This window comes from Malania oleifera, chromosome 2 (genome assembly GCF_029873635.1).
Source record: "Malania oleifera isolate guangnan ecotype guangnan chromosome 2, ASM2987363v1, whole genome shotgun sequence".
Classification (NCBI taxonomy): Eukaryota; Viridiplantae; Streptophyta; class Magnoliopsida; order Santalales; family Ximeniaceae; genus Malania; species Malania oleifera.
The window spans coordinates 32,962,181-32,980,692 of NC_080418.1; the positions used below are offsets into that span (position 1 = coordinate 32,962,181).

General features: G+C 37.7%; 1 protein-coding gene across 2 annotated transcripts in view; it reads right to left on the bottom strand.

Moving 5' to 3' along the window:
• Positions 1–18,512, bottom strand: part of LOC131148028 (probable CoA ligase CCL7) — a 34,572-nt gene that overhangs the window by 8,588 nt on the left and 7,472 nt on the right. For both annotated transcript variants that reach the window (XM_058097775.1, XM_058097776.1), the window contains exon 2: positions 1,499–1,688. In XM_058097775.1, the coding sequence (XP_057953758.1) occupies positions 1,499–1,688 (190 nt within the window). The remainder of the gene's footprint in view (positions 1–1,498; positions 1,689–18,512) is intronic.

The window sequence follows — 18,512 nt, forward strand, 5'->3', positions numbered from 1 at the left end:
ATCGTGGAATTAAACTTATGAGTCATACAATGAAACTATGGGAAAGGGTAGTTGAACAAAGATTAAGGTTAGAAACGAAGATCTCAGAAAATCAATTTGGTTTTATGCTTCGGAGATCTACCACAGAAGCTATTTATCTTTTAAGAAGATTAATGGAAAAGTTTAGGAAAAAGAAGAGCGACTTGCATATGATATTTATTAACCTTGAGAAAGCATATTGTAGGATACCTAGGGAAGTTCTATGGTGGATTTCAGAAAAAAAGGGTGTATGTTGTAGGTATACCGATGTCATTAAGGATATGTACGATGGAGTAATGACTAGTGTAAGAACTATAGATAGAGAAACTAGAGAATTTCTAATTACCATAGGTGTACATCTTTTTGCTTTAGTGATGGACCAACTGACTAAGAGTATTCAAAAGGAGGTTCCATGGTGTATGTTGTTTGTAGATGATATTATATTAATTGACAAAACTAGGGATGGGGTAGAGGCCGAGTTAAAATTATGGAGAGAAGCTTTGGAATCTAAAGGCTTTAGGATAAGTAGAAATAAAACAGAATATATGAAATGTAATTTTAGTAATGATAGGAGGAATATTGGAGACAAAGTTAAACTTGATGATGAAGAAATAAATAACACTTGTAGATTTTGATACCTTGGATCTATTATGCAAGCTGAAGGAGAAATTGAAGATGATGTAATGCATAGAGTTAAAGCAGGTTGGATAAAATGGAGAAGTACTTCAAGTGTGCTATGTGATCGTAGAATATCCTTAAAATTGAAAGGGAAGTTTTATAGGACAGCTATAAGACCCAGCTATGCTATATGGATCGGAATGTTGAACAGCGAAGAAACATAATATCCAAAAAGTAAAAGTTGTTGAGATGAGTGCTTAAATGGATGAGTGGTATAATATTGAAAGATAAATTAAGGAATGAACATATTCATGGTAAGTTATGTGTAGCTCCTATAGAAGATAAGACGAGGGAGGGACGACTCAGATGGCCTAGACACTTGCAACGTAGGCCTTATAGTGCACCTGTGAGGAAGAGTGACTTAATTACTGTGGGGGGCAGTAGAAGGGGTAAGGGTAGACCTAAAATAACTTGGGGGGAGATAGTGAGTAAGGATTTAATATCCTTGAATCTATCAAAAGAAATGGCCCATGATCGCATAAATTGGCGAAAAAGGATTCATATAGCCGACCCCACTTAGTGGGACTAAGGCTTGGTTTTATTGTTGTTGTTGTTGTTGTTGTGTATGTTTCAGTGCTATGAATGCCACAAATGGCCCAGATCCATAACACTGAATGAGCTTGACAATATAATTCAGTCATCGAAATGCCAGATCATTTTCTCTTAAAATTTTAAAACAAAAAATCATGAAACTCGTCAATTATTGAAGAATTGAATCTTTTAGTTCTCAAATAGAAATGAATATTAGCATCTCCAACACCAATATGTCAAAATAAATACGTAAATAACTAATATCACATACCTTGCATCATATTAGGTCCTCGAACCCATATTTCCCCTAACTGATTAGGAGGAAGAGGCTTCAGTTTTTCTACACTTACTATCTGAGCTTCAATTCCTGGGGAGAGCATCCCAGTTGAACCAGAATGTCGACCACCAATCATCGGATTCTCCAATGCAATAATACCACAAGTTTCTGTCATGCCATAGCCCTGAAACCAAAAAGCATTTCCTAAATTATAAAGCAACTCGTCCACTCTATGCTATTTCTCAAACCAAAAGACATGCATGGAAATTCACAATGAATCATTAGTCAAAAACAATCAAGCACACAAGTTTCAACAGGATAAATTACTCAGCTCTCTAAAGATTCACTATATTGTTCACTACTCCCTAAACTTCAAATAATGGCATTGATCTCCCTAAACTATTTTTTTTTTTTTTTAAATTGCAATACCATACCGAAGCACAAGTGACTATCAATTTTCCTAACGCTGCGTTTGGGAGTATAGATTTTGGACCTTGGATTTGGATTTGAGTGGATTTGGACAAATTTCAGCACAATTTAATATTACATCTTATCCAAATCAAATACAACTCCAAATCGGGTAACTTCCATCAAGTCAAGTGACTAACACATGATTACATTGGGTGAAATGGCTCTTTTGCCCTTGCTAGTTGCACCAAACAAGTGCACAATCCATGTATTGAACAAAGCACAACGATTGATACAAAGACACATTCAAACAAAGCACTAGGGGCATCCCTGGGCTAGAAGGCTCCTTGTTTTGCGATGGTAGGGTGAGGGTTATCACCATGTTTGCAGCCTTACACCTACTTTTATGCAGATAAGATCAACCAAAAAAAAAGTGCTTCTAGCCCCTGCTAGCTGGACCACTATTTGGCATAGCTAGCAAGGGCAAAAAATTCATTTCACAAAGTGTAGACTGTGTAGTCATGTGTCAACCACGTGGCTTGGCGGAAGTTTGGGAAAATTGATGGCCATTTGTGCACTCTTTGCAATTTTTATTTTTTATTTTTTTACAATTTATAGAGGTAAATGCCATGATTTATGGTCCAAGGAATACCATACAATCTACCGAAACTTGAGGGACTAGGTGCATAATTTACCCAATATTATTCATATGTTTTTGGATAATAAAAGAAGTCGTCAGATGCAGGAAAAAGACATGGAGAATTATCGGTGTAGCTTTATACACGAATGCATCTAATGGACTAATATTACCATAAACAAATTGAAAATGTGATAGTCCAACTTTTTTATATGTAATTAATATGCAGCACAAATCCACTCAAGTCTTCCAAGTGTGTCTGTGTGAGTAAGATCACTCTCATTGCTCACTCTGTTTGGATGCTTACATATGAGGTTCATGCCCCTATTTATACTATTCCACCTTCCTAACCAATTGCAAAGATTGATTTGATCCTATGCTTTGATACAATTATCTAGAATTCTCCATGGCAGCATTTACAACCTTCCTAAATCTATAAAATCATTACATTCTCTAGATCTTTCTCCAAGTAGACTCTAGAGACAATCCGCATAATGCCCACATAAGAATTCACATGGCGCCATGTCACCAATGAGTTGGTGGATTTTGACATTTTTCCTTACCTATTTTGTCAACATCCTCGTCGCAACTTCTTCATGCAAGTTGGCTATCTCATCTTAAATTGCGTTGAGTATTCATGTTCCTAACTTGCTTCTGTATCAGGAAATCCTTTCCACTCTGTCAAGTGCTCCATAATCCACATAGCTTGGTATGAGCCCCTGTTTGGGAATGACCCAATGAGCAAGGATGTAATACAACTTCATGTCATAAAAAGAGGTTATGGATGTGGGAGCCCTCTTTAAATACACTTCTTGAGTCTTCCATGCCAACATGATACGACTTGATGGAAAATAAGATGGATCCATTACTTTGGAGGTGACTTCACTTGGTATGTCACCTTGCGGCCTTGTCGAATTATCATAAGAGGTCCTTCATACCTCCTTACCAACCCCTTGTGTAACTTTTTGAATGCTTTGGCTTGATAAGGAACAGCCTTCACCAAGACAAGGTCCCTTTATTGATACTCTATGTGTCATCACTTCTTATTTTCCAACTTCTTCATTTTCTTAGTTCCCTTGGCCAATGATTTGGCCACTTAGTTTTCGCATGCTAACTTTTGCAAATTTGTAAGCAATCGTACTATTGCTCATATACCCCATAACAATGTTGTTAAGTGTCAAAGGTCAATGTCCCATGGCTAGCTCAAAAGAGCTCTAATTGTGGATTTGCTTCTTTATACGTTATAGAAGTACTAAGCTATGTCAAGCAACTTTGCCCAATCCTCCTAGTTAGCACTCACATAGTGCCTCAAGTATAACTCCAACAAAGAATTCATGCTTTCCATTTGGCCATTAGTTTGTGGATGAAACTTATGGAGAAATTAAGATTCGATCCATGAAAGTCACACAAATCCCATCCAAAATTACCCTATGAATCTTCCATCCCAATCACTTATGGTGGTGATTGGAATTCCTCCAATACTCAACCATGCGCTTAAAGAATAAGCGAACCCCTCTTCTACCAAGAAGTCATTAGGAAAGGTAATAAACACCCTATGTTTGAAAACTCTATCCACCATGAAATCCATAGAAATTGTTTCCTAAAGCCTTTGGGAATGGCAAATACTCCAACCATCCCACTAGTTGGTTTTGATCCACTTTGACTTGTGCCACACAAGACAACTTCATACATAAAGTTCTACACCATCCCTTGCCTTTGGCCAAAAGTAAGAATCCTCCATAAGCGCAGTTGTACAAACTACAAAGAATCCCTGAATGTCCAACCCATTTGGAGTCATGATTTCTTAAGAATATCCTTACTCAACCCCACTTGGCCACATAGATGCAACTCCCAATAGTGAAGAGTAGACCATCATTTAGTCAAAACCATCATGTCCTGCAGTCTTTAACATATTCCATCAATGTTTTAAAAGGTGAAAGCATTAGGTGTTGTGTTTTAACTGTTAAGATTCAAGGCGTATGGCTTAAGGTGTTGAAGCATAAGCCTTTGAGAATTTTTTTAAGATTAAACTTTAAAGTATGTAAATAAATTACATATATTTTTAAAAGATAAGAAAAAATTCAGAAAATTACAACTAAAAAAATTAAATATAATCTGCAAACTACTTGATGGCCATTCAAAAACTACTAACTTGAATTCATTAAGCTAAATAGCTATAGCATTACAAAGTTTAAATTTTTTTCAAGATCTACAATGGAGCTCTCAATTATTTTGGAAAACTTGAGGTTCAAGAGTTTTAGAAATCAACTCATTTTACAACATTCCTTTCATATAAATTGCTGTGAACAAATCTAACTCAAGATGGACACACTCCACGTTCTGAGATATATTTACCATCGGAAAAGAGGAAAAAACAATCTTTGTCTAAAGAAATGCGTTGAGAAAGGGCAGATGTATAGAACCTTGCAACAAGATAGTGCTTTTTAAACTCTCTCAAAATGGAATAAATTCCAAACGTATATGCCATGGTTCCTTACCTCGAGGGGTGCCTTTTATACAAATGTGTAAGGCTCAGTCTGTGTTGCGTTGGCCTTTTTTGGATTTGGTAACTTCTAGCCTCAAGGCGTCTTAGGCATGCCTCTTCTCCCCTTGATTACCCCTTTTAAAACATCGTATCCCATTATGGTCTTGGCTAGAGGATTATGCTCTACCTCCTCCTTGATTCAATCCATTGGGTTGCTTTAGAGTCTACCAACAGCTGCAACCTCTTGCCTTTAGTTCCAGTTCATCTGCCAGCAAGTTAACCTTGTCTGGATTGTTTTTTTTTTTTTTTTAAGATAACAAAAACTCCATTAATGCAAGAAAAGGGGAAAAAAATCACACAAAAATAGGAATTAGCCCTTGAAAACCCCAAAAGAATTAGCAATGCAGCCAAAAAAAAGCTTTCTCCCAACTCAAATTCGTTGGAGTCTTCTGATCTGTGAATATCCTGGCATTCCTTTCAAGCCAAAGAGCCCACAATATAGCAAAAACAACCCAAACATAAAACCTTTTCTCTTTTCTCTCTTCCTTCTGAAGCCCCAAAACTGTAATGATATAAAATCATAAGTAATCTTTGGAGCCGCCCAATCCTCACCACTGCAGGAAAACAAATTATTCCACGGCACCCTTGCCACCTCAGAACAAAGGAATATATGACAACTGGTCTCACTTACCTTGCCACACATCAAGCAGACATGAAGACTGAGGGCTTTATAGGGCCTCCTATCTGAAGCAAGTCATTTGTGTTATCCCTGTTGAGAGGTAAACTCCATATGAGCAGCCTTCCACTCTCTTTTATTCAGATGAAAAGGACTGGGAATCAGAACAAAAAAAGACTTTGAAGAGAATGAGCCCAAAGAGTCCCCAACCCAAAGCCCACTAACCCCCCTGGTTTTGGGAATGAATAAATTCAAAACGCTCAACAGGGAAGTGAGCTCTTCTACCTCTCTCACTTGAGGCTCCTAAAGAAATGGAAGTCCCAAGACACAAGACCCCACTAAGAAGAATAGAATCCAGAAATAGGAGCATCATGCACAGATGAAAGTCTATACAATTGAGGCATAAGGTGTTCCAACAAAGTCTCATGCACCCAAATATCTTCCCAATAGCAAACCTATCCCTGACACAAACAGAAAAACAAATGAGAGGAAAGAAAAAACCACAAAACTGAGAGACAAAATTCCAAAGGGCACACATAAGAAGTGAGAACCAATTCCACTCCCTTTAGTATCCCACCCATTCCTATGAATAGCATACCTACTCTTTATTACTTTATGCCTTAAGGAACCAGAATGTAAGGTGAATCTCCATAACCATTTGCCCAGTCAAGAAATGTTTTTAGAAACCAAATGACCGATGCCCAGGCCTCCCTCAGATTTTGGTCTCCTAAGTACCTCCAACTAACAGGATGATCCCTCTTATCCTTCCCAATACCAGACCATAGCAAATCTCTCCTAAGCCTCTCTAAACCCTGGCTACTTTCATAGGAATTTTAAGAAGAGAGAGGTAGAAAATATGAATATTAGAGAGACAAGCACTGATGAGAGTAATCCTACCACCCAAGGAAATATAAGTCTTCTTCCACCCTTCTAGTCTCTCCCATACCCTCTAAAGCACCGGATCCCAAAAAGCGACAAAGGATTACACCAAAGAGGAAGGCCAATATACGAAATGGGCCAAGACAAAAAATCGCACCCTGCAGGAGATCTAAAATCCTCCAACTCCATACTGCTCAAATAAATACCAGCCAAACTACTTTAACCATGGTCTTAAATTTCTGCAAAATTGTTGAAACTTCCGCTTTCCATCACCCTTGAAATCAAAATGCCAGTAAATTACCGTTTTGCAAAGTTTCCATCGAAATTTCCAGGAATCATCTAAAATTCATCAAGATCTCAAAATTTCAACGAAGTTTGGCAAAATTGTAACTATAAAATTAAATTTCCTTGAAATTAAAATATGAGTTTTAAAACCTAAATAGAAACTTCTCGCTTAATTAATTTTTTTCATTGAAACTAAAGATTCTTGCAAGAAGGATATGAATGATAACTTTTATACTTTTGAAATTATATGGAAAATCAAAGTTACATAGCTATCACAATCTGCTTGGTCAATTGTGTTTAAATTATTGATATTTGTATAATAAACAATTTTTAAGTTGTGAATTTCCTATATTTTAATTGAATATGTTTAATATGATTTCTATATTGCAATTATTGCACCTTATACCCCACATGCATGTCATTGATGTATTATATTTATAATATTTTAGCTCTAAATCTTCCATTTTTATGTTTATTGACGATTTCACAAGTTTGATAAAAGAATTCCATGTTTTACTAGTAATTTCCATCATTTTTTAAAATCAAAATTGACATCTATATCAAATTTCCATAGAATTTTTTGTATTTTTGTAGCCTCAAAATTTCAGTCAAAATCAAAATTTAAGACCTTGCTTTTAACCAAATTAATTTTCAGTCCTGAAACCTTCTCAAAAATTTATAGCAAAGTACCTTGAGAAATTTCTCAGTACCATTCTCTAAAAAGAAAATAGTGTCATCAGCAAACTATAAGTGAGACACCTTCATCTTATCCCTACCTACCACCAGAATCACACCATAATCCTTAGCACACGATCATCAAGCTACTTAAACCATCGACAAACAATGTGAACAAGAACGGAGATAACGGGTCCCTTTTTCTTAACTCCCCTAGACATCTCAAACCACTCCCTAGGCATCCCATTAATAATCTCAGACAAATTGGCAGAACTAAGGCAAGCTTTAATCCACTTGCACCATAAAAACCCAGAGCCCTTCTTAACCAGCACCTTATCCAGGAATCCTAATTAACCATGTAGTAAGCTTTCTCAAAATCTAAATTAAAAATAATTCCCTGATTACATCCCCTTCTAACACCTTATAACACTTCATTAGCTACCAGAACTGCATTCAGAATTTGTCTCTCTTTAACAACAGCAGACAGTATGCTAATGAAACAGCATCCCCCAACATCTCCCTTAGTCTCCTCTCTGTCACAAGACTTCAGTAAGAATCTTATTGATGCTAATGACTAAACTAATCAGAAATTTCTAGTGTCTAAGGCCACTAATTGACCCTCAGAGACCCCAGAAGAAGGGGGAAAAATAGGCCACTCCCTATACCTCGAATTCCAAATACTCCTAAAAAACTGGGAGCTGATGTCCTCTAGTTTGGCTTCCCGGAGAATTAAAATATCGGGGCCAATTATGTTAATCAAATCTCTAACAACCCTCCTCTTACCCAACCCCACTAACATTCCAAGAAAGATCTTCATTTAGCAGCAGCTAAGACCCCCCAAGACCCTTCCCCTTTACCATAGTTAACTGAGGACGCTATTCAACCCAATTCCCTAACCAATTTTTTGCTTTTTCTTCTCTCCCCAGCCCCCTCCAAACAAGTACTGAACTCCTCCTCCCCACCCGAACACACAAACTTAAGAATTAAATTGTTCAGAAGAACCTGGGCATTCTCGTATCCCTCTCAGCCTCAAAAAGGCTTATAGTACTGTGCATCCCCCTTCCAACTAGTCCCTTATGACACAAGATAATTCAGAATTAGTATGAATAGACCCAAGAATGGAAGGTTTACCTTCAAGTGTGTCATTGTATTCCTGTTCTGCTATTGAAAGATCCCTTTCAAGGTTATTGGCCAAAGCTGAATGGCTCGAATTGAACTCATCTAACCTAGGAGAAATATTTTATGGTGTGACTAAGCCGTTACTCTTTAGAATCAAGCCACATCTGAGCTCTGAGCTCCTTGAACAGAACCCATCTGAGACTTTTCAGACTGTGGAGGCCTGGAATATCACCCTCAACTCCCTCCCTCCCCATCTTCGTGCCTCCCTGCATCTACTTCCTTGCTACTTTCTTCCCCACCCACTATTGTAAGATTATCAATAAGTAACTCCTCTTCAGAATCATATGAAGAAAATGAAATTTGCTCTTCTTCTTTGCTAGAATGGGCTTCTGATTTCTGCATTGCAGCCCCTTTTGTCTAAACCCATAACTTCTTGTTCCCCCATTTTCAAAGTTCCCATAACTGCCTCCCTCAAACCTCTCACCATGAATGTGCTGAGAATCCCCTAAATATCCTCCCCAAAAATTCTGAAATTCAAAATTTTTCCTTCTCTGCTGAGTATTCCCTGAATGTCCTTCCCCAAAATTCTGTAATTAAAAATCTCTCCTTCACTGCTAAGAATTCCCTGAAAATCGTCCCTGAAGGTTCTGATATTCAAAATCTTTCCTCCTCTACTGAAATTTACCTAAATATCCTCCCCAAAAATTCTGAAATTCAAATTCTTTCCTTCTCCTGTCATCTGTGTTAGAGCTTCCCCTTCTCTGGCAAGCCTGAGCATCACCCAACTCCATGGCTGGTTTCAAGCACTGCCTCGAGCACATGGTCAAATTCTCTTCATGTCACTTGTGGGGAGAGCTTCTTTTGAGTGAGCAAGTAACTAGCAGCCACATTGTCAATCTTTACAAAAAAAATATTGGCCCTCGACAAGGATTGTCTTTGTGTACAAAGGCAATGTAACACAGCAGTAATATCCTTCTCTTGGATGATAAATCACCTCCCTATATCACTGAGTTTGCGATTCTCATAAGATATAAAATGTCTTTCCTGCATAAACACTCCTCTAATTGCAAAATTCAATGCGTTGGTATGCACCTTGTAAGGTTTAGTATTGTGAACTAACACCAGTTCCTCCATGATGCTCTTCTTGAGTGCTTCAAAGCCCCGACCACATTGATCATCCCATTCTCACATTCAGTTCTTCTTGAGTAGGTCCATCAAGAGTGCTGCCAAGGTTGTATCCTTTGATGAACTGCTAGTAATAGTTAACCATGCCAAAGAAACACCTTAACTAGGTCAACTTCTCCAGTGGTTCCCCATTCTTGGATGCCAACAACTTGGCCTCATCCATGGGAAGTTTCCCACCTCCCGACTATGTGGCTCAAGAATGTCAACTCATCACAAGAAAAAGCATCCTTCTCCTTCGTCCCATAGAGTTCAATCTCTCTCAGCACTTGGAAGACTTCTTGTAGTCATTCTACATGTTCATCAAGGGTCTTGCTATGCACTACAATGTCATCTAAATGCACCCCAACAAATCTATTCGATAAGGGATGGAATACTCTATTAAAAAGAGTGTAAAAAGTAGCAAGAGCCTTTGTAAGCCAAAAGGCATAACCACGAACTCCTAAGAACCATACCATGTCACACATGCAGTCTAAGGCCCATTCCTTTGAACAATCCTTACTAGGTGGTATCCCGAAGGACCCAAACACAAGTCTAACTTGGTGGACCACCGCCCATCTCAAAGTTGGTTGAACAAATATGCAATTAATAAAATGGGATGCTTGTTCTTCATTGTGATCTTGTTAAGTGCCCTAGGGAGTCATCATGCCTCTTTCAAAATAGAATGGGTGTACCATAAGGGGCTTTTGATGGTTGGATGTAGCTTGCATCGAATAGCTCCTTGAGTTGCTTCCAAAGTTCCTCCAACTCAAGAATATCCATCCAATACAATATCATGGCTACAGATCTTGCACCTAGTTCCTTGATCCTATGGTCCACCACCCTCTTTGGTGGTAGCTTCTTCAATAGCTCCACCGGTGTAACATCCTTGTAGTCTCTAAGGGCATGTTGGATCTCCATAGCTAATCTCCATTGAGTAAGGAATAAGGTCTCCCCCATCTTCAAGTCTGCAAGATACGTTGGTTTTTTCCCCCCTACCCCTTTAAATAATTGAATGGCAAGAAGAAACTTGGCTTTAATGGGTTATTAGTGTCTAGTAACATGCAAGAACTTCCCTCCCTAATGCACATGGTGTCGGCAAAAGGGAGCGGAAATGTTGGAACAACATCATTTATGAACTCCATCCCAAGGACAATAGAATAATCTTCCATAAGCACCACCAATAGATTCACCCTATTACACCACTCACAAAGGCATAGCTTTATCCTATGAGCTACACCATCAATAGGCTTGGCTTCGGAGAGTCAGAGTTCACAACCTTAACCCAACCTTGCTCCTTTGTATATTTGATTACCTTGATGAAATTGTTGGAGGCATCCATATCCACCGTATCACAAGTCACGACTCCATTACCCATGTTCTTCATGTACATGTGCCCTTCTTCTCGGTCTTGGACACCCTTTGATGGCATTCAAAAGTTATAATGAAACCACCTATGTTATCCTCTTCTTGAAACAAGGGAAAGATTTTGCACCTTTTTAGGCACTTCATGGCTTCACGAGGGCCTTCACAAAGGAAACAAGCAATCTTTGGTTTGTCAACATCACCCTTGTTTCCATTCTTTGATCTTCCATTGTTGCTCAAAGGGTGACTTGTCACTCCCCTCTTTTGCTCAATTCCCATTGTTCCCTCAACTTTTGCCCTTGTTATTCTTTGCCCCCTTGGACTTGGTTGGGTCAAACTCCTTGCATTCCACGAGAGATTCCACAACCATTATTGTCAAAGCAAGGTATCACATGCTAAGCTTGTTTAGAATCTTATGATTGCCTATGACCCCTTGTCTTGTGCTCATTGGTGGGTAACCATCATGAAATAGTGTAGGGTTTATCATTCAACTCAAGTAGTACCCTAAGAAAAAGGGGTAGTATGACTCCTCATACATAATGACATTTCCTTGTGTTGGAATAGGAATTGCACAGAAAGCCCTTATGACATGTGATATTTCCTCGTGTTAGAGTAGGAAGTAGGAACTCCGTAGAAAGATCGTAAAGGGAGGGTGAGTGTTCATCCACCATTGTAACAACTCACTAGCTATTGCTAATGTGTTTATCTTGCTTGCCTAGGATGAGTAATAGGATGCTCCTCACATAGCTCGTGTTTAGTTCATGCTTACTTGATGCTTACCATATATTTTGTATTCAATTCTTGTGAACGTGTTTATGTGGTGACAGGTGAGCTCACGAATAACTTTCGGCTGACTAGTTAAGCTTGTTTGCTACAACTAGTGCGACACAGTCCTTCACACAATGAGAAGTGTTCAGCATGTGACAAAAGGTCTTGCACACCTGCCTTTTGTAGTTCCAACCCAATCCACAATTGTAGGCCATCCAAGAATACAAAGAAGGACTCCTCAAGTATGTCTGGGATTTTAAGCAAGAGCTTGCAAAAATATTTGACATAATCCTAGAAACTTCCTTTATGGCTAAGACATTCAAAGCTTGCCACAAGCTTTGTGCTCCACATTCTCAAGATAAAATTGTTTTTTGATCCCCTTCTTGAAGCCATCCAAAGCATTGATTATGCAAGTGCTTCTCCATGTCAAAATTATCTATATGCCTCCACCACAACACAGCGGAGTCTAGAAGATAAGAAGGATGATTTGATCTTCATAGAATCCTCCCTCATGATCATAGCATAAAAATATTGTTCAATGCTTCATGAGAAATGGTCACATTTTCTAGCACTCTTAGAGTCACCATAGGATGTTGATCGTGGAACATCAATTCCAGATGTAACATGCAAAATAATATTACTTTTGAGTTATTTCCATTTTACAAGGAGACCAATCCTCCTTGATCTCCTTGATTTCTTTCTCCATCGGCTTAGAGTAGTTTCTTCAAAGCATCAAGTTGGCTCCTACACCGTAGAGTTGAGGAGGCCTTGCACCTAACCACAAAACTCATCGTCCATCTGCCACAAGAAGCTCCACCCTTGCATGTCGTGGCCTCCATGGAAGCCGCAATGTCTCTTTAGTGGGATATCTCCTTCCTTCCCTGTTAACCTTATAGGTCATACCCTATTTTGATTATGACAAATACTCTGGTATTTAATGTCTGTCAAGTTTGTGTGCAGGTTCATATTAGCAAGATCATATGATGGCATGAGATGACTTGAAGAATAAAGACCCAGAATAGTTATTTATTGTAATTTATATTATGTTTGATTCGGGTCTGTAATAGTAAAGTAGGAATGATCTGTAATAATTGATGTGCATCATGCATGCAGGAACTTATAAGCTCAAAACCATAAATGGACCTTAGGGATCACCCTTCGGTCGACCGATACTAGATTTTTGGGTCTAGGTAAAAAGACCTTAGAAAGACCCTAAGTCCTTGCACTTGCACTTAGGTTAGTTCCCAAAATCTCATATACTATATCAGGGGAAACAATTGAATTGAAATAGGACTTAAAGGACTTAAAATCATAAGGGCTTCGAGCGACCGAACCAAGCAAGTCAAGTTGCCACGGTCAACCGAACTGTTGAATGGTCAAAAGTTGACCTGACTTCAGGCAACCGAACTCAAATGAACTGAGTGTCCACGGTCGACCGAACTCAAGCCCTAACTTTTTCCAAACAACTCGGGCGCCCGAACTTCATGTTCAAAATACCCCCAAGCGACCAAACCTCGAACAGATTGGAAAGTCGCCTTGGTCAGCAAACCGAACCCTCATTCAGGCACCCGAACTTCACAAGTAACTTTTTTTTGTATATGAGTATTCAGGCAACCGAACCTATGGCTCAATCGACCGAAACTCTCGGGTTGACCTAATTTTTACCGAGGTTAATTGGAATTAAACAGGGTTAATTTTCTTAAACTCATTTAAAACAAATTTAATAATTCCCTATGTATCCCCAACGGTTATAAAATTGGCCAAGTCTATAAACATAAGTTCATTTGCTCAGACTAAGGATGGATTAACATTTTGATTAGTAGCAAAATCCTCTAAAATTTTTCAAAGCCTATTTTTCATACAAAGTCTATACTCTCTCATACACTCATTCCTTTGCTAAATCAATCTTTGTGAGAGCTCTTTGAGTGATTACACATTATTCTATTTTGCTAGAAACTCTCATTGTATTTGTTGTTGTTTGATTTTCATATTGAGAGTTGAGCAAAGATTTTTTCCCTGATTTTATTTAATAAATCTGTGTGTGGGAAAAATCTTATAGCTAGTGAGTCTTTGCATCATTATTGCAAGACTCATTGAGCTTGTATTTTTGATTGTGCAAAAATCTTTTCACAAGCTAATTTTTTAATATCTCATTGCGCTTGAATATTGAGAAAATATTTTTGAGATATTTAGAATACTCTTGGTAGAAATCTTTGAAACCCTAAATTGTGATTGAGATTTACATTTATACATAATTTCAAAGATTAGCTTATTGATACACTCTTGTGCTTGATTGGATATAGTTATTACTGTTGAGTGTTGATTACACACATATAGCACTAAGGTTATAGTTCTTACATTATTGGTGTGCATTGATTATACTGTGCTGAATTGTTGTACAAATCTGCTCGTGTTAGAAGCACTTTTCATTGTATGAAAAAGTTTATATGATTGTATTCCAGGAGTGGCCTGAGGGGGCATTGATCCAGCCCGTAAGGATCGGTAGGGTCTTCTCCACCCTGTAAGGAGAGTGTGTAAAAGTTGAGGTCAGCCCTGAGAATTTGACCTAGTTGTAACTGGTGCCACTCCACTCATTAAGTGAGCAATAGTGGTAATCCTCAAGCTTGTGAACTAAGGTAGGGACATAGGTAGTATTGATCGAACCCCGATAACATATCGTGTGTGCCCTGTTTTATATTTCCGCAATTTATATTCCTGCACATGTATGTTATTGTGTGAATGTTGCGCATGATTTAATTTCCGCATCTTACATTTATCTACGCATTTAGGTTTATGAGTATATAGATACACCCTAGGTTGAGTATTACTGCTGCTGATTTGGACATACCTAGGAATAAATTTTAAATACCCAATTCACTCCCCCCCACCCCTTCTTAGGAATACGTCAATTCCAACATCCCCCATACTGGTAACACTAGAATCGAACATCTTGCCTAGTCATGCCCCCACGAACCTTATTCTCACACCACACCTCAAAGGCTTGAAAATTCAAATGCTTCCGGTACAACACCTACAAACTCTCAAAAGATATAAAGTGCTAAGTCATCCTTAATCTCAAACACAAAATGCAAAGAAGGATGTGAGTACGAACATCTAAGCACTCACCTTGCTTGGATGCTTACAAATGAGGTTTATACCCCTATTTGTTTTACTCCACCTCCCTAACCAATGATGGAGATTGATTTCGCCCTACTATTTACAAGGACCTAGAATATGTTGGGCTTTTGTGGAGCCTAGTTGCATTCAATCTAGATGATGACCTGAATTTTTTCTTTAATGAGAGATTTCTATCCTAAGGCTTAGTCAATGGAGCGAAGGATTGGGCCCATTTTGTAACTCATTCAGAACCCTGTGCGCAGCATGTAAAATAAATTATTTTTGGGCGATTAGGGTATGTAGTCACACTTCGCGAGAGAGCGAGAGAGAGAGCATTGTACCGCCATACTCTTTGTATTTTTTTTCTTGATAATAGTGAAATCCCTGCAACTCCGTGGACGTAGGCAAAATTGCCGAACCACGTAAATACTATCTTGTGCGTATAATTGATTTTTCTTTGGCGTGTATTCTTTCTCTATTTTGTTTCTCACAAGTTTCGGGAATTTGTTGTTAATTCCCAACAAAAATACTCTATGGAAGCAATTACAACTATTAAAGGCTTGATATACATTAGCCCATGCCTTAAGCTTAAGCTTTTAGGTAAAGTGGTGATCTAATATTGTATTAGAACTAGTTGCCAGGAGTTTGTTTATCTTTTCACGCGCCATGAGGTTGCACATGTTGGGAAGTCTTAAAGGCTTGATATACGTTGTTGGCTCACAACCTTATAGCTAAAAATTTTGGGCAAAGTGCTAATCTAACAACAAGAAGCCCTAAATCCCATTTGATTCAGCCTTCAAACATGAATATAAATAATAGTAGAAATCCAAGAAATTAAGGGCAAGTTTAGTTGTGGAGAACAGCTTTAATTTTCCATTTTCAATTCTCTAAATATTTACAAAATTACAACATTATTTTTCAGTTTTCCAATAGTTCTATACAAAATTTTAAAAAACCTATATTCATTTATCCTATAAAAATATTATAAAATTTTAAAATAAGGTGTCATTCTTGCTTTTTTTTTAAAATAAAATTAAAGTTATTTTCCACAACTAAACAAGTACAAAAGCCTTTTTAAGTGCACCATGTCAATCATCCAAAACCCATAGCATCCATTTCTAAATATTTACAAAATTACAACATTATTTTTCAGTTTTCCAATAGTTCTATACAAAATTTTAAAAAACCTATATTCATTTATCCTATAAAAATATTATAAAATTTTAAAATAAGGTGTCATTCTTGCATTTTTTTTAAAATAAAATTAAAGTTATTTTCCACAACTAAACAAGTACAAAAGCCTTTTTAAGTGCACCATGTCAATCATCCAAAACCCATAGCATCCATTTTGAGATAGAAAGGAAAAGAAAATAGTAAGGCAATTAATTTCCAATGCATTTCTTTGTTTCTATTGGCGTGATGTGACATGGAGGTCATGGGTTTGAGGCATAGAAACAACCTCTTGCAAAAATTCAAGATAAGGTTGTGTACTATAGACCCATCATGGTCTACCACTTGCCAAACCCCATGGTTTTAAATAATGGTTGCGACCATTACGTAACGAGAATGGTTTTCTAGGTTCCCAATATCGTTACACACTGCGATATTGATGGGAAGAAAAATCACGATTGTAGCAGCCATTACAGATCGCGATCGTTACGTAAAGACCGGTATGGCCATTACATAACCACAACAAGATTATTAAGATTATTACGCCAAAAAAATTTATTTTATTTTTCACTTTTTCTTCTCACTTTTGTTCCCCCTCCCCCTTTTCCATAAATCATTCTCAATATACCATGTGGTGAGAGGGGGGAAAGATTATAATAAGGATGATAATGATATAAAATCTACTATTTTTTTAAACACTCACAAGAAATGCATTAATTAACAACTTAAAAATACTAACTTGTTAGGAAAATATTTTATTTTGATAATATTAGCAATTTAATATTTATGTTCGATATTTTTCAGCTTCAACCTTCTTTCTTTTCTAGTTATTGTATATTTGTATTTTTCATATGCCTTATGTGTCTAATAGATTAATGGAGTACATAAAATATTTTGTTTTAATAATTAAGTTAGTACACATAAGAATTTATCATGCATAAGAACAATGAGAAGTATAAATACGCGCACATAATTTTTCTATCAATGGTGGTTTAAAACAAATGTAAACTTCTTGCCCTTACCAAACAATTTAGTTAAATAAAAAGATCCAAAATATATTAAAACTCTTTCTAAAAAGGGTTAAAAGCTTAAAACATGCAAATACACTCATATGCATAAGGTCGTGTGTGTTACATGGTTCGGCAATGTGCCTATGCCCACAAGAGCAAGCGGCTGAATTTTTACTATCATCTCAAACAAGGGTTACGAAATAATGTTTATATGCAAACCCAATACGTTAAAAAGATCCAAAATATATTAAAACTCTTTCTAAAAAGGGTTAAAAGCTTAAAACATGCAAATACACTCATATGCATAAGGTCATGTGTGTTACGTGGTTCGGCAATATGCCTATGCCCACGAGAGCAAGCGGCTGAATTTTTACTATCATCTCAAACAAGGGTTACGAAATAATGTTCATATGCAAACCCTATACGTACAGAAGGCTTAGAAATTATCTAAAATACTCCTGTAATAAACCCCGGAGAAAAATCCTCCGAAATCCCCAATATACTGATCTTCCTTATTCAAATCCCGTAAACAGCGCCAAATAATACCGTCGATGGTTTCAGAAAACCGTTGATGGTTTAATGCAGAGACTGAAGTAACTAGATTGAAATCATCGACCCAACTGTTGATGGCTTCTTCGTGCAGCTCAGCTTCCTTGTTCTCACTTCACCTTACTTTCCCTAAGCATGTTTTCCATTCAATATGAGTCACATACTCCAACAATCTCCACCTTGGAGAATATTCACCCCTTAGGAGAAATACGAAAGCATAACCTGCAAGTCCACCTAGGAAAGTAGATTGGGACACCTCCCATCTAGCACCTAGAGACGTTAATCAAGTCCAAGCAATGCTTGAATTTGTCTATTGTAACAAGCTTTGTCAATATATGAGCTGTGTTCTCAAACGCTTCTCAAGTAGTAGTTCACCAGAAGCAACCAATTCCCTGATCCTGTGAAACCACACATCCATGTGCTTTGTCCTCGCATGATACACCTGGTTCTTCGCTAAATAGATGACACTCTGACTATCACAACGCAGCTGAACTCCACCTTACTGGATACCCAGCTCCTTGACCAATCCTATAAGTCACAATGCTTCCTTGGCAGCCTTAGTCATTGTCATGTACTCCAATTCAGTAGTAGATAAAGCAACGAGTGACTGCACCATAGACCTCCAACAAATAGGTCCTCCCACAAGGGTGAATACATACCCGGTGGTAGACCTCCTATCTTCCAAGTCCCATGCATAGTCAGCA